At 41.7% G+C, this 20,465-nt stretch overlaps 1 protein-coding gene across 1 annotated transcript in view; it reads left to right on the top strand.

The window, feature by feature from the left end:
- Window positions 1-20,465, top strand: part of NR4A3 (nuclear receptor subfamily 4 group A member 3) — a 240,368-nt gene that overhangs the window by 109,263 nt on the left and 110,640 nt on the right. The window contains exon 6 of the mRNA XM_040433015.1: window positions 12,743-12,945. Coding sequence (XP_040288949.1) covers window positions 12,743-12,945 — 203 coding nt within the window. The remainder of the gene's footprint in view (window positions 1-12,742; window positions 12,946-20,465) is intronic.

Genomic DNA, 20,465 nt, shown 5'->3' with positions numbered 1-20,465 from the left:
CACAATAGTTTTTCAGTTCAAAAATCAAATACCGAAGTTATTCACCGAAGTCTCACAAGACTTTGGGAATAACTAACTTTGTTTCGTCGGAGGCCATACATTTTAATGCTGTACGGAGATGGATCTTCGTACAGCATTAAACCGACGTTTTGAGAGAAGCGACTTCGAATCTAGGATCTTAAGCTCGCATTTCTCATCTCACCCATCTGTGCCTTCATTGCCAACTGTTAGTAATTCATTAAGAACTTCAAGCGGTAATAATAAAGGAATAAAAAAAATGGTGATGTGCTGATTCATACATTCTTTGAGACTTTTGCCCTTAAATTCTTGTTGGAGCTAGAGAGAGGTGACTTTGTGCATGTTAGAAATAAATGAACAGACAGTCTACAGATTTTACAGGGATGGTGTGCACTAGTCTTGTGGGCAATAAAACCTTCTAAATGAGACAGTTCAGAAAAAAAATACAAGCAGAAGTAAATAGTAAACTAAAAGTCCTTACATAACAACAGTGGCATGTAGAAAAACATGTCTTAACATTCACTAGAATGAACCTTGAAGCGCATCAGAAGAACACACTACTGTAGGTTTCTTTTCCATGTTCTTAGCTGCAGGCCACAGTGGCAGTGCTCAAACCTGGGAATTAAACTTTGGAAAAATATTGCCAGTCTGTTGCACCATGCTCATGGTAGGGTCAGTATTTAGCATCAACTACATGAGTTCATAAAACCATCCTGCTTTTTCTCAACAGTTCATACTGGTAGTGGTGGTATAATGGAACCACTACACAGACTACGGTTTTTACTACCCATTAAGCATCATGTAAATACCCAGTCTACCTGAATATTGTTGCTGGCCCTGTGTATGTCATTAAGATCTTAAAGAGCAGCCTTCTCAGAACCTTCTCAGAAAAGAGTTGCATTCCAACAATTGATCATCAATCCACAGTATAGGCGAAAAATGTCTAGTAGCTGTAGGCCACATTTCTCTGACCCCCACAATCAATAGAATGGGGTCCTGAGGCCACCTATTTCCCCTAACTGTATAGCTGCAGTGAGAAGGAGTTTGGATGGAGCGAAAGTCAAGCATGTCCACTGCTGCTCCATTTAGTTTCTAGGGGGCTGACGGAAACAGCCGAGCACTCTACTTGGATCAGTGATAAAACTTCATAGTTTGAAACCTCTGTAAATGGGTCTGTCCTGGTGAAATTGACATGGAAAAGCATCATATGCATCATTTGGCAGGTTCTTTAAATGTGAAAACCCCAACATATAGTATGAGTGCTGGGGTACACTGTATTATATGATTGTTATAATGACTTTAACCCTTTCGCCATCAGGTGCACTTGGACATTTTGCACCTCTGGTAGGCAGGACAGTTTTCTAGGGTTGACATGTACAAATAAAACCTAAATTACAAAATGAAAACAACATACTGACCTCCATACCCATATACCGTATATACTCGAGTATAAGACGAGTTTTTTGGCACATATTTTTGTGCTCAAAAAGCCTCCTCGTCTTATACTCGAGTCTAGTCTAGCTCCGGTAATACAGGCAGTGCGGGGGGCGGCGCTCACTCACTGTCGTCACGCGCATGCGCCGCCTAGTGGGAGAAGGCGCGCGACGTCAGTGAGTGAGCGCCGCTCCCCGCACTGCCTGTATTACCGGAACAAAGACAAAGTAAGAATACTGCTGTGAGCGTCGGGGAGGGGGATCTGTGGATGGCACTGTAGGGGGATCTGTGGATGGCACTGTAGGGAGATCTGTGGATGGCACTGTAGGGGGATCTGTGGATGGCACTGTAGGGGGATCTGTGGATGGCACTGTAGGGGGATCTATGGATGGCACTGTTTAGGGGGGAGATCTGTGGATGGCTCCCTGTATTTAATGCAGAGTGTGTGTGTATATAATGCACACACTCTGAATTAAATACAGGGAGTCACCCTCTTGCAGATGTGTGTATATAATGTAGAGTGTGTGCATTATATACACATACACTCTGCATTATAGCTGCATTTCCCACCCTAGTCTTATACTCGAGTCAATAATTTTTCCCATTTTTTTGGGGTAAAATTAGGGGCTCGGCTTATACTCGGGTCGGCTTATACTCGAGTATATACGGTATTTTCGGAAATTAGACACCCATCACATTGTCAAAATGCCACTCAGCATTTCTTTACACACAGACACCTTCATGAAACCTTCTGTCAGTGTCATTTTTTATAAAAATTACAAAAAAGTTATTAGTGAGTAAATGTCTAAACCAAGCAGAAAGTTATGTGGACCATACCTATAATAAAAAAATATCAAAATATGCAAACTTCAGACTTAGGACTGAATTTTCGTGTACGTATCTCCATAAAATTATTAGAACTGGAAAGACCAAACACCTGCTTTTAAAGGGCATTTGTCAGGGCACGTGAATATGGGACCAATACAGATGCCTTCAGCTGCTAAGTGCACATGTAACAGATCAGCCAGTTTCATAAGTACAAATATGCTGATAGATGCCCTTTAAGTTGGAAATTTAAAAAAAGTTGCAAACTATAAAATACAGGGATTACAGTCCTTGAAAAATAAGTGCACCCCCAAACCTATATACAGTATTTCCTGAATGCAGACAACAGGATGATTGCAGTTGCTTTAATGGACTGTTGACAACCATGTCCACCTTCGGGTAACTTTATGACAAACAGGAATTCTTAAAAAAACATCAAAACAAACATTGAAGGGAACCTGTCACCGGGATTTTGTGTATAGAGCTGAGGACATGGGTTGCTAGATGGCCGCTAGCACATCCGCAATATCCAGTCCCCATAGCTCTGTGTGCTTTTATTGTGTATAATAAACGATTTGATACATATGCAAATTAACCTGAGATGAGTCCTGTACGTGAGAGGAGTCAGGGACAGGACTCATCTCAGGTTAATTTGCATATGTATCAAATTGGTTTTTTTACACAATAAAAGCACACCGAGCTATGGGGACTGGGTATTGCGGATGTGCTAGCGGCCATCTAGCAGCCCATGTCCTCAGCTTTATACCCAAAATCCAGGTGACAGGTTCTCTTTAAGACCTAATACCCATATGCAAGCAGAAGTTTATACATAAAAACAACATAAATGTAACATATAGAGGTGTGCAAATTTCATATATACCACAAGCATATACATCAACAAGCTCCTAAAAAAAATTGGAAAAGAGACTATGTAATATAGGGTCATCATCCATGTTTTAAACGTACCATGTATAAACATTTAACCTAGTAATTAATACACACAGTTCATGCAACTTTGCAGCAAACAATGATTACTAAAAATAATTCGATAAACATTCAAATTTGAAACTAAAATGCATACTATAGCAGAGTACTTATGACAATAAAATATAATCTGCAAAAAAACTGTAAGATGTAAGGAGTTCATACATACCACACAAATCTACTTTTAATGCTGCATGTGTTCAAGAAATGCAAAAACTGCAAAAATGCACCAACCAACTTTGGAATGCAAGTATTGGGAATTTAGTACATCCCCTATACAAACCTATATAAATCCCTGAACCTTATATAATGCATTAACTAAGGCTGCTTTCAGACAGATATAATATGGACCAAACACCTGAATTTTGTGTAGTTCATCAGAAAATAAGTTAGAGTGCCATACCTCTGGTTCTGATAAACTGTGGAAGGCCCAGGTCTTGCATCTATTATATGGGCACAAGAAATACATCTTAAAAGTGAGTGAATATTGTTGTTTAAAAAAACTACGGTAGCTGAAAGTTTATGGCAATAGTCAATGAGCGAAAATGTATTTTCTGACTGATGAAAATGTTTTCTATCTGTCATAAATAGATCAGATTTTCCTCTATGTGCTAATCTTTATTGCTATTACTGCAGCATGTAACGGATATCGCTAGATAAGCTGTCTGTACATTTTACTCTATGTATCTGGTATGGACAGGATAGTGACAGTGTAAAATGTAAACGTTATTGATGTTTGTGTTGTGTTTAATGCAACTTATTTGACTCCGCGATTTGGATGCTGGTAAACGTCCAGGTCTTGGTGTCTATAAAGGGTCTAACTAGGCACAGCGGAGGATTAGACGATCACACAATCACACTCCACACTGTACAGTAAAGGTGGATTAAGACAAACCAATAATCGTCCAGATTATCAGACACAAGCATTCCTGCGATCGCTCATTCACTGAGCGAGCAGCCACTCCATCGGCCTGTCTAAACCCGCCTTAACACAGAGAAGAGATAATCTTTCTCCTCTGTGTAGCCTCTCAGCACTACCCTACTGACCCCAATCCCCCACACATGCTGGCTGACATCTCAGCTGGCTGAAGGGGGGCTGCTTTTTTCTGGCATATTTCAGTCTGTGTAACAGTTAGAGATTCATGCCATAGGGGATAACTATTAGATCAGTGGGAGTGTGACTGCTGGGATCCCTACCGTGAACAGGGACTTCATACCCTCAAACTGAATGGAGTGTCTTATCGAGCATGCACACAGCCATTCCATTCATTCTCTATGGGACTGCCAGACATAGCCGAGTACAGCACTCGGCTATTTCTAGCAGCCTCATAAAGGTGAATGCGTGTGTTCAGCAGCTTTATTCATTTCAGGGGAACAAGGCCCCCGTTCTCATGATCAATTTTACATCTTCGTCAAGCAGATCTGGCAGGCTGATGCAGCACAAATGACAGCTGTTGGCTGGCCAAAAAAACTGTTGCATGCACTTATGCTGGAAAGCAGCCGAATCACTGCTAGACCTCATCATAGTCAATGGGGATCCTGCGGCGAAATAGAGAATCCGGCAAGATCTGCTTGATGGAGATGTAAACAAGGTGTAAGCTGGTCATAAATCAGCTTAGAAGCTCATTTAAAGGGGTTGTCGGGTTCAGAGCTGAACCTGGACATAACCTCTTTTTTACCCAGGCAGCCCCTTTGAGTGGAGCATCGGATCATTTTATGCTCCGATGCTCTCCCATTCCCTGCCCTGAATCACGCAGGGCAAGGGCTTTTTTACCAGATTCGGTGACGTACTGGGTCTCTGTATTGGAATGTTAGGCAGAGGCGTATGCCTAGCAGTGAACCTGGTTACGTCACAGGCACTAATGGGTGGGCGTTAGCTGTACCGTAGACTGTAAAACAGCCTAGGGCAGCGCTAGAATCTGCCCATTAGTGCCGATGATGTCACCGGGTACACTGCTAGCTCCGCCTAGCAGTGTAATAATATAAACAAATCAGCCCTTGCCCTGCGCAATGCATTTCATGCTCTGATGCTCCACTCAGGGGGGCAGCCTGGGTAAAGAAGGGGATAAGAGAGGAAAAAGGGTCTGGAGTACAAGCCACCAGAAAGCCAGTCTGATGGATTTGCTAGTGAATGACATTCTGCATTTCGCTATATAATGTGCATACATGCCATTCACAAAGCCAAACACAGCAAAAAAAAGTATTTAACCCCTTTTCAACACAGCCAGTTTCTAGTTTTGAATTTGTTTTTTTACTGCCTGCCTTTCAAAAGCCATAACGTTTTAGTTTTCCATTCACATTTCATTTTTATGGCATTTCAACAGTTACAGTTTTCAAACTGCACGTACAAAAAAAAAAAAAAATGTATGTGTCTCGTCATCAATGAAGGGGGGGGATATTGTAATACATGCAATCTAAAAGCTATTATATTGCTTTTTTAGGAATTAGTACCTAGAAATAAATACTAAAAGTGAACAGAATTAAAATTGTCCACACCAAATAGGTTCAGGTTTACTTTAAGCGAGAGGAGAAACACTAGTAAGTGCTCTTTCAAACCAGGTTTTTTGTTTCAGGCCATCACGTTGTTTTTTATCTGAGAAACTGAATCTGTTTCAAAAACCTATGCAAGTTCACATATGGGTTATGAACTCAATCAGCCTGTCCCGGTAGAGGAACAGACAGCCAGAATTTACTATATCCGGCATAACCATGCACCACCAGAACCCCATTGACCAGCCCCATAATGTGATCCGATGGGGATCCATCCGCTTTGCATACTGCTGGCTTTCGGGTGAACAAAAAGTACTGCACACATGATTTTTTTGTCCAGGCGAACGCAGGCATTTATGTCGGAAAGTGTTTGGATCCCCGTTGCATCCCTTCATAGTCAATGAGGATCTGGCGGTACGCTGCCATATCCAGCTGTGCCGGATACGATCAACTCCAGCACTCAACTGATCTGTGACTTAACTGTATGAAGCCTCGTTTTATGCAGGAGAAATGTTATTATCTTTATTTGCGTTGTTCCGGGCAACATATAAATTGAGTGTGATTTAAATGATTTTTTTTACATTTATTTTTTGCTGTTCATGTTTCACACAAAATAACCTGATAATTAAATTCTTCAGATCATTACAGTCATGAGGATACCTAATATGTGTATTTTTATTTATTTAATGTGTGCACAACAATGCCGATTTTTGGGTGGATGCAATTTTTCTTATTACAATTGGGTGCAATTTGGGATTCATATTTGATGACCTTATTTCACACTTTTAATGTGTATGCTAATACATTATGCTCTATGCATATGTTAGGGCTAGTGTGTCCTAACAGAAGGCTTACTTTATAGGTCCTCAGGGCTGACTGTAGATCGTTCCCCCAGTCTCCTCCTAAGACCCCCCTGGATTATGCCACAATATGGACCGCGGCAAAGGGTTAACATCCGGGAGGTAGAGCTTGTGCTAAGATCCCAGGCTGTTACTAACAGCCAGTTCTTAGGGCTGGTGGGCTTTGGCAGCCTTTAACATTCCTCTCATCTGAGGACCTGCACCGCCCACTGTCAAAAAACAGTGGGTGCTCATTAAGGGGTAAACGGACTGAATAACCAGATGCTACTGTATGCAATCAGTTTACCTGATCCTCCTATTACTCTCATTTTTTTTTTTTTATAGTGGTTTTTCTCTGGCTAATTCTTGGCATATTTGTGGGGTTGAAGCCGGATCTCTGCCGGACCCTATAATATTTATTGGGGCCGGTGGGCATTTAGGTACCATCTGGCAATGCTGGACTCAGAGAGCTCTGGCAGGCTGTTTCCTGACAGAACGGCTTGCCGGATCGGTTTAAACTAGTGGGAAACTAGCCTTAAAGGGCAGCAACAGGGGTTTGCAAACTCTTCAAGGACATACAGTGCATTTCATTCATGAGCAATAAATAAAAAGGCAGCAAAAGTACACAAATATTTTATATCCCCATATCTATATATTTTCTGGTAATCTCTTGTACATACACACATACAGTGGGGGAAATAATTATTTGACCCCTCACTGATTTTGTAAGTTTGTCCAATGACAAAGAAATGAAAAGTCTCAGAACAGTATCATTTCAATGGTAGGTTTATTGTAACAGTGGCAGATAGCACATCAAAAGGAAAATCGAAAAAATAACTTTAAATAAAAGATAGCAACTGATTTGCATTTCATTGAGTGAAATAAGTATTTGAACCCCTACCAACCATTAAGAGTTCTGGCTCCCACAGAGTGGTTAGACACTTCTACTCAATTAGTCACCCTCATTAAGGACACCTGTCTTAACTAGTCACCTGTATAAAAGACACCTGTCCACAGAATCAATCAATCAAGCAGACTCCAAACTCTCCAACATGGGAAAGACCAAAGAGCTGTCCAAGGATGTCAGAGACAAAATTGTAGACCTGCACAAGGCTGGAATGGGCTACAAAACCATTAGCAAGAAGCTGGGAGAGAAGGTGACAACTGTTGGTGCGATTGTTCGAAAATGGAAGGAGCACAAAATGACCATCAATCGACCTCGCTCTGGGGCTCCACGCAAGATCTCACCTCGTGGGGTGTCAATGGTTCTGAGAAAGGTGAAAAAGCATCCTAGAACTACACGGGAGGAGTTAGTTAATGACCTCAAATTAGCAGGGACCACAGTCACCAAGAAAACCATTGGAAACACATTACACCGCAATGGATTAAAATCCTGCAGGGCTCGCAAGGTCCCCCTGCTCAGGAAGGCACATGTGCAGGCCCGTCTGAAGTTTGCCAATGAACACCTGAATGATTCAGAGAGTGACTGGGAGAAGGTGCTGTGGTCTGATGAGACCAAAATAGAGCTCTTTGGCATTAACTCAACTCGCTGTGTTTGGAGGAAGAAAAATGCTGCCTATGACCCCCAAAACACCGTCCCCACCGTCAAGCATGGGGGTGGAAACATTTTGCTTTGGGGGTGTTTTTCTGCTAAGGGCACAGGACAACTTATTCGCATAAACGGGAAAATGGACGGAGCCATGTATCGTGAAATCCTGAGCGACAACCTCCTTCCCTCTGCCAGGAAACTGAAAATGGGTCGTGGATGGGTGTTCCAGCACGACAATGACCCAAAACATACAGCAAAGGCAACAAAGGAGTGGCTCAAGAAGAAGCACATTAAGGTCATGGAGTGGCCTAGTCAGTCTCCGGACCTTAATCCAATCGAAAACCTATGGAGGGAGCTCAAGCTCAGAGTTGCACAGAGACAGCCTCGAAACCTTAGGGATTTAGAGATGATCTGCAAAGAGGAGTGGACCAACATTCCTCCTAAAATGTGCGCAAACTTGGTCATCAATTACAAGAAACGTTTGACCTCTGTGCTTGCAAACAAGGGTTTTTCCACCAAGTATTAAGTCTTTTTTTGTTAGAGGGTTCAAATACTTATTTCACTCAATGAAATGCAAATCAGTTGCTATCTTTTATTTAAAGTTATTTTTTCGATTTTCCTTTTGATGTGCTATCTGCCACTGTTACAATAAACCTACCATTGAAATGATACTGTTCTGAGACTTTTCATTTCTTTGTCATTGGACAAACTTACAAAATCTGTGAGGGGTCAAATAATTATTTCCCCCACTGTACATGCTTATAGCTAAAAGTCTGACGGAAGGCTTTAGAGGGCTCACATCACATTTGTCTATTTTGTATCCCTGTCGTTTTTTGTTGTTTTTTACTGGATGGGAAAGCACAAATGTCTGTGCTTTTTGCTTTCAGTTGCAATCTGGCAAAATATCAATTGAAAGTAATAAGAGGATCAGTTAAACTGATCCAATTTGAAGGAAATAAATAAATTAAAAATACAGTGAAGAAACATGACAGTACTCCCACTGAAACACACACAGGGACATTGTACACTTAGACCCCTTTCACACGAGTGTGACGGATTACAGGTGAAACTCGAAAAATTTGAATATTGTGCAAAGTTCATTTATTCATTACATGCAAAGCGAGATATTTCAAGCCTTTATTTGTTATAATTTGGATGATTATGGCTTACAGCTTATGAAACCCCAAAGTCACAATTTTGAGGTCCCCTTTGCTCAGGGGGTATGGATTAATTAGCTGACTAGAGTGTGACACTTTGAGCCTAGAATATTTAACCTTTTCAGAAAATTCTAATTTTAAGCTGCATTAATGCAATTCCTTTTAATTTGCATTACTGAAATAAATGGACTTTAGCACGATATTCAAATTTTTCGAGTTTCACCTGTAGGTCCGGATGCATTCAGGGTGCGTTCAGTGAAACTCGCACCATTTTGCAAGCAAGTTCATTCAGTTTTGTCTGCAATTGCGTTCAGTTGTTCAGTTTTTTCCGCGTGGGTGCAATGTGTTCTGATGCGTTTTTCTCGCGCGTGATAAAAAACTGAAGGTTTACAAACATCTCCTAGCAACCATCAGTGAAAAACGCATCACATCCGCACTTGCTTCCAGATGCAATGCGTTTTTCACTGAAGCACCATTCACTTTTCTGGGGCGAGGGCTGCGTGAAAAACGCAAAATATAGAACATGCTGCATTTTTCATGCAACGCAGAACTGATCGGTGAAAAAAACGCTCATGTACAAATTGAAATAAATGGGTCAGGATTCAGTGAAGGTGCTATGCGTTCACGTCACTATGCGGAGCCAAACGGATCCGTTCAGCCCCAATTTATTTACGCTTGCAGAGTTTTGGTGATCGTCTGACTATGCAGAGCCAAACGTTTGGCTCCGCATAGTCAGACGATCACCAAAACGCTGCAAGCGTGAATAAATTGGGGCTGAACGAATCCGTTTGGCTCCGCATAGTCAGACGATCACCAAATTGCTGCAAGCGTAAATAAATTGGGGCTGAACGGATCCGTTTTGGGCCGCTTGTGAGAGGCCTGAAAAGGATCTCACAAGCGGACCCAGAAGCGCCAGTGTGAAAGTAGCCTAAGCAACACTAAGGTAGAAGGTCACTAAGGGGAAACTTTACTCACAGTACAAATTCCCTAATAAAGTACGGTACGTTACATAAACACTAAACAGGACTGCTCCTATACACTAAAAAGGTAAAACAACACTTTAAATATTAATAAGTAGATTTTTTTTTTTTTACTGTATTATCATTATTCTTTTTTTTGCATTAATATATTACCTTGTAACCACTGACAGTGGCAGCTTTGTTTCATACATTGTGGAGTTAATTTCTGCATAAGTAATTATGCAACAAAATACTATTACCAAAACACAATAGGCTCTGCCTGTGATACAATTACCAAACATAATGGGCTAACTTAATCACTCACAGGCAGAAAACACAAATTTTTCCCAAAACACAGAAAACACCTCAAAACCCCACATATCCCCATAATTTATGGAAGTCACATGGAAGTCACATTTGGCCGACCGCAAGCATGGCTTTCCTGCCCAAAACAGTTCCACAGATTTAGGCTATGCGGCCGGTCTGTCTTCTCCTTCAAAGTTAGTATATGGGCCATAATCCTGAGGCAAGAGGCTGGCAAACAGGCCCCTCCAAAACCCAGTGGCGAGGTTATTTTCGCCACAATGGTGGTCTCACGTTTGAAGCTGTAGTGGATGGTGAGATGTGGTGCTTGAAAGTCAAAAGTTCAAAACATTGTTACCCTTTTGCTTGTCAGTATATGCTAGTGAGCGCTCGTTCTCATTCTTCCCCAGCCTATGGCAGGTCGTCCCTTGGTAAAGTAGGCACCTTTCCCAGTGGAAGGGTGCCTGAGCTTAGGCTCTTAGTTTCTAGTTTACCAACAAAGGTGCGTGATTCTGTCTGCCCATGCACCGAACTTCTGCCTGTCCTGACTTTTGCCTGTTTCTTGTATTGACCCCTAGCTGCCTTCTCTGATCTCGGACTTGTTTCTCGGATACGTTTGTATGCAGCCTGCCCTGGCCTCCACCTGCCTCCTTTCTACAACTATTGCCTGACCCCTTGGTGTTTTGCACCAGTGTCTCTGACCCCCATGGGTCATCTGCCAACTATATCGGAACTATCTCAAGAGGTAGTAACCTGGTCGCTCTCCTACAGTGAAGACCAGATCCCTTTACAGCATTTAAAGGGTAAAAACCAGGAGACTTCTAGGATAACACCTTTAGTGTTAGCCCAAAGTCAGACCGGTTAATTTGTACAGGGGGTCCACAACCACTTCTCATTACATGCATACATTCAATATATGAGCTAATTCCTTATTCAGTATATGAATTAAAATGAGGTAATATATTTTGATTATAAATTAATATGAGCTAGCATATTTTGATCAAAATCATTTGTGCCCATCTACCATGGCAAGTTTACTTCTTCCAGATGGGACCTTACTTTATAATAGGTCCTTTCTTTGTGCCGACTGGCCTCAAATGAATTCAGAAAAAGTAGATTCTAACTATATTAACTATATAGTGCACTAATTAAAAACACCTTGTGGGAAAGATGGGTTCGATAGGAGCACAAAACCAAGATGGAGGCAGCCACACCTCCAAATGTATACTGCAAAAAAAAAAAAACTTGGTCAGTACATCCTGTAAAACAAAAATAAACATATTCCATAGCATCCCCCCCATAAAAAAAAATATGTGTCATCAGAAAATTAAATTACCTATTGTTTAAATCACGTTTTTATGTTAAACATATTTTTAGTGATGTTTTTGTAATTTACCATGTGAATATCTATATTTAAACAAAAACCATAAAATTCTAAATTTTTCACACTGGCCACTAGCCTACTAATAGGCTATGCTTCATTGTCTGTACAGATCACTTTACTGCAGGTAACTGCTTATCATTACAGACATGATCAGAATGACAGATATCATTTTTATATATATATATATATATATATATATATATATATATATAGATAACATGATCCATCATTCACAATAGGTGATTTTCAAAGCTTATCTTCTCCCTCCTGACCCCTACACAGGTCACAGAGCATGCCTGGAAAACTCTCCTATAGTAGTCAGTGAGCCAGCTCCTGTCCATTGTGTCTATGGCGCATGTGACTGCTGTAAAGCAACAGGATATGTGTTGCTATCTAGTTTTAACTGGCAGAAAGAAACTTTGGTGACATTCCTTTTAAAGGGAATTGTCACCAGCGACATCCCTATCAAACTGTTTGCCTAGACCCATAATTGTGGGTCACCTAATTAAAATACAGTTTTTCTTTTGTTGATTCGGGGCCCTGTTCCTTTAGGCCTTTGGTAAAATCATAGTATCACCATTGCTGTTCTTCTACCCAAGTTCCACTCATTTCAGTGGCTAGCCCCAGTCTCGCATCCATATAATTTTAGACCATATTTTGTCATATTTCTTTTTATTACATATTCAAATAAAGTTCAGTACATGGATTTTTTTTAAAACTATTACTTGACCTTGCTGTAGTAAATGATGAGTTATACATTGTGCAAATCACTAATTTTGTATTTATATTTTTGCACATAGTACTCTGCTGATAGTGACCAAGCTACTGCAAGCACAGATACAGAGCACATTCAGCAATTCTATAGTCTTCTTACTGCCTCCATTGAAATTTCAAAAAAATGGGCGCAAAAGTTACCTGGATTTTCAGATCTTGTAAAAGATGACCAGATATTATTGATTGAAACAACATTTCTGGAACTTTTTCTACTGAGACTCTCAATAAGGTAATCCGTCTTCATTGTTTAATACTCTAGAATGAAGGATAGTGTTAGGGTACAGCCACATGGTGCGTAAGTGCTGTGGTTGGGATGCGGGCACCTTGAGGCGGAGTACTGCATAGCTATACAAGCTGCAGAGGGATCAAATTAACTAATTTGAACCAAATTGTTTAATTAACAGTTTGGTTTTGATTAATCTGATCCCACTGCAGCTTGTGTGGCTGCACAGTACTCAGCCACGTCACAACCACGGATTGTGGCTGTATACCCTTAGGATGCCCGAACACTATGCTGTTCAGCAGTAGGATCCACATAAAGATCCCAGTAATTGTCAGGCCATGCCTATACATGCTGTTTGAAACAAAATGTGGTCCAGCAACCTCGATGATCTGCCTCCTGAATCTGCGGATTCTGCTGCCATAATACTGTATTGTGTATAGGCAGCCTTATACTAATGTGTTAATAGCAAGGTTTCAATTGGTCAAAATAACTTTCAGGTGCTCAAATTGGTAGAGATCTATAATATAAAAAGTAGATATCTTCTTAATGCTACACAATGTGGTACAGCACTGGATAAAAGCATAACACAAATATTATTGTAATGAAACCATAAGGGTATGTTCACGCGGGCAAAATACTCCAAAAACACCAATGAGTATTTTGCCTCTGGAATCCATTGCAGAAAGCAGACTCTTCGACTGGTTTCTGCCATGGATATGTGCGCTGATTAACCTAATTCAATGGGGCTAATACGTGTTTATCTACCTGCTGTGGTCTCAGTACTGTTTCCAGCATGAAACCTGTGATAAGATGGGGCAGGTTGTGCTGAGAAAACAATAGGCATGTTTCAGCATTGACAAAGTTTATGTGAGCAAGGCCAAAGAGAAGAACAGTAGGATAGAATCCTACATATAAAATAATTTGTCACTACCCAATGTGTCAAGTAAAATGCCATAAAACACAATACCATGTAACTGTACGCAAATCATTCATCATTTCTTGTTTTAATCAATAGTAGTTTACCTTCTGCTTATCTAATGAATGATGTAATTCACTTATGTTTTTTGATTTGGGTTTTAGAGGGGTATTCCTGTAGAAAAAATCTTGGATGGCCATGAAATGGTTGAAAAAAATAAGCTAGCCTATACTCACCTCAGCAATCCTCTGCCACTGCTGATGCTGGCCAGGTCCCCGCAGCACTCCACTTTATGCTGACATAGCAGGAAATGGCAAGGAATGCCGCCCAGCCATTCACTGGCTGAGGTGGGTCACTGCCTTTTTCATTTCTGTACAGTAATAAAATCCTCAATAGTACACTCAATAGCTATTTATCCCCTTCAGGACCAGGCTAACTTTAATTTTCCTTACTTCTTCCCTGCCTTCCAAGAGCCATAACTTTGTAGCTTTTCTGTTCCCATATGAGGGATTGTTATTGGCACTCTTTAGTTTACCATATTTTGTAGTAAAAATAGGGAAAAAGGGTTAAGTTGGAAAAACCCCATTGTTTTGGGTTTTGTTATTACAACGTTCACTGTGTGCTAGAAATGAGAAGTAGAAATAAAGAATAAAATGGAGTTAGAGCTGGTGAGGGTGGGTACGTGGGAAAGGGGATTAGGGTTGGGAAAAGGACATGGTGAAGGGGGCGCCAAAGGGCTACTAGAGAGTTATATATAACAGGTGACAGAAAGTAGGTTTAATTTAATACAGGGTATAGGACTTGTATTTGTTGGCTGTAGGTCAATATACAGTAGGCTGCACCCTAAGGGGCAGTGCACCAAAGAAGGATGGGTGAAATGCCAATATTGCTGGAAGAACGAAAAAAAAAGAGAAGGACAAAACACCTGCAGATGCAGGGGATGTCGTAGGGGGGCCAACAGACTGGCCAGATGGTGTTAACCGAGATAATAGAGTGAATAATAGAATGGAGGATCATATAAAATAAATATATACTATAAATGGTAAAATCAATTAAATAAAATATATATATATATTGTGGGGATTTGCTCTGGTAGGCAACTTAGCGGACGCAGTATAGAGGCAATCACAAAGTCTTTAACTTAACAGTTTGCAGTATTGGTGTATGCTCACAGCATGGAAAGTCCACAGAACACAAACGTTCACCCGGTTAGCAGTTTTTCATCAGCCATCCACTGCAGGCTTTAGGGTGCCTGTTTTCCAGCAATGCGGCTCTCAGCCCTTTAGCATGGCACACCTCATGCAGATTCCAAAACCACAGCGTCTCCACAGCTTCACTGTGAAGTGGAGGATAATCCACACAGCTGAGACTGCTGGCTGGGTTTTTATATCCCAAACCAAAATCCGGCCTGGAACGTGGGAAGCAGCCACCCACCCTGCACTTTGGCTTCTCCCAGTAAGAGCCGGCCCGGATCGGCTATACAGCCATAATAAATAACAAATAGTGTCAGTCAGCACTAACTGCCACTGACACTTAAAATTACCGACTCTTACCTCACCGAGGCCAGAAATCTCGGTGACACATACCTTCCGTCAATGACGGACCCTTGCGCCTTCCTACATACCTCCCCCGTTGTTCAACCCTGAGGGGGTGAACACTTGCCAGACAGTGTATGTGGGACAGAGCATTTGCGTTTCCCTGTAACCTGCCTGCCCTATGTTCCACGGAAAACTTAAAGTTTTGTAAAGACAAGAACCACCTGGTGACCCGAGCATTCCTCTCTTTGGCTTGGCTCATCCACTTGAGAGGGGAGTGGTTGGTCACCAGACGGAACTTTCTCCCCAACAGATAATAGCTGAGAGACTCGAGTGCCCACTTGATGGCCAGGCACTCTCTCTCCACTATACTGTACCTAGTCTTGGCTGGGGTAAGCTTTCGGCTCAGGAAAACAACGGGAAGTTACTCCCTATTGATGTCCTGAGAGAGTACAGCTCCGAGGCCTACTTCAGAGGCATCGGTCTGTACCACAAACTCCCTCTTGAATTCGGGTGTCACCAATACCGGGGACCCACACAGGGCCGACTTCAAAGCGGAGAAAGCCTTTTCCGCCTGCTAATTCCATTGAACCGTCACTGACCTGCATCCCTTCAAAAGGCCTGTCAATGGTGCGGCGACTGTAGCAAAATTGGGGACAAATCTCATATACTACCCCACAATACCCAGGAATGACTTTACTTGCCGAGTAGTGACAGGTCGGGGCCAATTCCTAATTGCCTCAATTTTGTTCACCTGAGGTTTGATCATTCCATGCCTAATTACATACCCCAGGTACTTGGTCTCTTCTAACCCTATTGCGCACTTTTTTGGGTTAGCGGTTAAGCCAGCCTTCTTAACCCCTTAAGGACACATGACGTATCGGTACGGCATGTTTCCCGAGTCCTTAAGGACACATTACGTACCGGTACATCATATATTGTTCCGATCACTGCCGCCCGGCTGGCTGTGATCGGAACAAGGTGCCTGCTCAAATAATTGAGCAGGCACCTAGGCTAAATGCACGGGGGGGTCCCGTGACCCCCCCATGTCGGCGATTGCAACAAACTGCAAGTCAATTCATACCTGCGGTTTGATGCGCTTTTTGCAGTTTCTGATCCGCGGGGATCAGAAACTTTATAATGCCCAAAATATATATATTTCACCTCCCCCTGCACCCCTGAATGATTTTAGCCCGGTGGGATGTGCAGGGGGAGGGTTGCAGGCGGTGCGCCAGGCGGGATCGCGATCCCCCGCCCGCCTCCTCTTGAATAATCGTTGGTGGCTAGTGGGTATACCAGGGTGCCAGCACATTGCTGGCACCCTGTTATAAACGGCTGACATCTGTGCTGCGATGTCAGCCGTTTAACCCTTTCCATACCGCGGTCCGTACGGACCGCTGTATGGAAAAGCTTAACAGCGCAGGGAGCTCCCTCCCTCTCCCATCGGGGGGCTGCTGTGCCTTTGCAGCCCCCCGATTGAGAGGGAGAGAGCCCCCAGACAGCCCCCCGACAGACCCGTCCTTAACCTTCCCCATCTGCGAAGTTGTGGCAGACGGGGAAGGTTCCCATGGCAACAGGATGCTTTCTCAGGCATCCTGCTGTCCATGGTGCTGAACAGATCTGTGCTAAAGGCATAGATCTGTTCAGACAAAGTGTAAGTGAAATACAGTGCAGTACCCTATATAGAGTACTGTACTGTATTATACAGACATCAGACCCACTGGATCTTCAAGAACCAAGTGGGTCTGGGTCAAAAAAAAAGGAAAAAAAGTGAAAAAAAAGGAAAAATCAAAAAACACATTTATCACTGATTAAAAATGAAAAAAATCTAATTTTCTACACATGTTTGCTATCGCCGCGTCCGTAACGACCTGATCTATAAAACAGTCATGTTACTTTATCCGAACGGTGAACGCCATAAAAATAAAAAATAAAAAACTATGATAAAATAGAAATTTTGCCCACCTTACTTCCCAAAAAAAGGTAATAAAAGTAATCAAAAAAGTCGCATGTACGCCAAAATTGTAACAATCAAACCGTCATCTCATCCCGCGAAAAAATCATACCCTACCAAAGATAATTGCCCAAAAACTGAAAAAACTATGGCTCTTAGACTATGGAAACACTAAAACATGTTTTTTTTTGTTTAATAAATGAAATCATTGTGTAAAACTTACATAAATAAAAAAAAAGTATACATATTAGGTATCGCCGCGTCCGTATTGACCGGCTCTATAAAAATATCACATGACCTAAACCCTCAGGTGACCATCGTAAAAAAAAATAAAACGGTGTAAAAAAAGCAATTTTTTGTCATCTTACATCACAAAAAGTGTAATAGCAAGCGATCAAAAAGTCATATGCACCCCAAAATAGTGCCAATCAAACCGTCATCTCATCCCACAAAAAATGACACCCTACTTAAGATAATCGCCCAAAAACTGAAAAAAATATGGCTCTTAGACTATAGAGACACTAAAACTTTTTTTTGTTTTAAAAATGAAATCATTGTGTAAAACTTACATAAATAAAAAAAATTGTATACATATTAGGTATCGCCGCGTCCGTGACAACCTGCTCTATAAAATTACCACATGATCTAACCTGTCAGATGAATGTTGTAAATAACAAAAAAAAAACTGTGCCAAAAAAGCTATTTCTTGTTACCTTGCCGCACAAAAAGTGTAATATAGAGCAACCAAAAATCATATGTACCCTAAACTAGTACCAACAAGACTGCCACCCTATCCCGTAGTTTCTGAAATGGGGTCACTTTTTTGGAGTTTCTACTCTAGGGGTGCATCAGGGGGGCTTCAAATGGGACATGGTGTCAAAAAAAACAGTCCAGCAAAATCTGCCTTCCAAAAACCGTATGGCATTCCTTTCCTTCTGCGCCCTGCCGTGTGACCGTACAGCTGTTTACGACCACATATGGGGTGTTTCTGTAAACTACAGAATTAGGGCCATAAATAATGAGTTTTGTTTGGCTGTTAACCCTTTCTTTGTAACTGGAAAAAAAATATTAAAATGGAAAATCTGCCCAAAAAGTGAAATTTGGAAATTGTATCTCTATTTTCCATTAAATCTTGTGCAACACCTAAAGGGTTAACAAAGTTTGTAAAATCAGTTTTGAATACCTTGAGGGGTGTAGTTTCTTAGATGCGGTCACTTTTATGGAGTTTCTACTCTAGGGGTGCATCAGGGGGGCTTCAAATGGGACATGGTGTAAATAAACCAGTCCAGCAAAATCTGGCTTCCAAAAACCAAACGGCGCACCTTTCACTCTACGCCCCGTTGTGTGGCCGTACAGTAGTTTACGGCCACATATGGGGTGTTTCTGTAAACGGCAGAGTCAGGGCAATAAAGATACAGTCTTGTTTGGCTGTTAACCCTTGCTTTGTTAGTGGAAAAAATGGGTTAAAATGGAAAATAAGGCAAAAAAAAGAAATTCACAAATTTCATCCCTATTTGCCAATAACTCTTGTGCAACACCTAAAGGGTTAACGAAGTTTGTAAAATCAGTTTTGAATACCTTGAGGGGTGTAGTTTATAGAATGCGGTCATTTTTGGGTGGTTTCTATTATGTAAGCCCTGCAAAGTGACTTCAGACCTGTAGTGGTCCCTAAAAATTGGATTTCTGAAAAATTTCAAGATTTGCTTCTAAACTTCTAAGCCTTGTAACATCCCCAAAAAATAAAACATCATTCCCAAAATAATTCAAACATGAAGTAGACATATGGGGAATGTAAAGTCATCACAATTTTTGGGGGTATTACTATGTATTACAGAAGTAGAGAAACTGAAACTTTTAAAAATGCTAATTTTTCTAAATTTTTGGTAAATTTGGTATTTTTTTATGCAAATGTTTTGTTTTGTTTTTACTTCATTTTACCAGTGTCATGAAGTACAATATGTGACGAAAAAACTATCTCAGAATGGCCTGGATAAGTCAAAGTGTTTTAAAGTTATCAGCACTTAAAGTGACACTGGTCAGATTTGCAAAAAATGGCCTGGTCCTTAAGATGAAATAAGGCTGTGTCCTTAAGGGGTTAAGGGAGTCAACTACAGTCTGTACTTTAGGTAGGTGACTTTCCCAGTCGGTGCTATGGACAACGATATCGTCCAGGTACACCGAAGCGTACCTACAATGTGGACGGAGTACAATGTCCATTAGCCTTTGAAACGTGGCGGGAGCGCCATGTAGACCAAAGGGTAATGCCTTGTACTGATACATCCCCTCTGGCGTGATGAAAGCCGTTTTTTCCTTGGCAGACTCTGTCAAGGGTACCAGCCAGTACCCTTTGGTGAGGTCCAACACAGAAAAATACCGGGCTTGGCCTAACTTCTCAATAAGCTCATCTACTCGGGGCATGGGATACGCGTCAAACTTGGATACCTCATTCAGTTTGCGGAAATCGTTACAGAACCGCAATGTCTCATCTGGCTTGGGTATTAAGACTATCGGACTTGCCCATTCACTTTTTGATTCCTCAATGACACCTAGCTGGAGCATTAGCTGCACTTCCTCCTCGATGGCTTGTCGCCGAGCCTCGGGTACCCGGTATGGTTTTAACAGGACTTTTGCCTGAGGCTCAGTGATAATGTCATGTTGGATTATGGAAGTGCGTCCAGGTAGGTCCGAGAACATATCCGTGTTCCGACTAATGAACTCCCTGGCTTCCTGAGTGTCACGGTTGATGTTGCAGATAGCTGGAAGTTATGGATAAACATCCGACTGGCTTAATCCCAAACTAAGGAGCATAAAGGTGACCCCTATAAAACCCTAAGAGCTCACCCTGACTGCTAAGCACATACAAGGGTCTCAGAGGTAGACGATTGCATGCCCTCGTACCTAGACTGTGTGACACCTGAAAACCCTATAATAGTGAGGGGACACGACTACCGGCTCCCTGCACTTAATACGGAGGGAGTCAGGGTCACCTAAAATCAAGCCAGAAAGGAAACACAATACATGAAAGGACTTATCTGAACAAGCAGCAACAGAAGACTCAAGCAGTGAACACTTCAATCCAGGAAGTAGTATAAACCGCAAAGTGAGGCAGTATGGGAGGGAA

Source organism: Bufo bufo, chromosome 5 (assembly GCF_905171765.1).
Source record: "Bufo bufo chromosome 5, aBufBuf1.1, whole genome shotgun sequence".
In the NCBI taxonomy this organism is placed as follows: domain Eukaryota; kingdom Metazoa; phylum Chordata; class Amphibia; order Anura; family Bufonidae; genus Bufo; species Bufo bufo.
The sequence above is the reverse complement of the archived record's forward strand: the minus strand, read 5'-3'. Positions and strand labels throughout refer to the sequence as shown.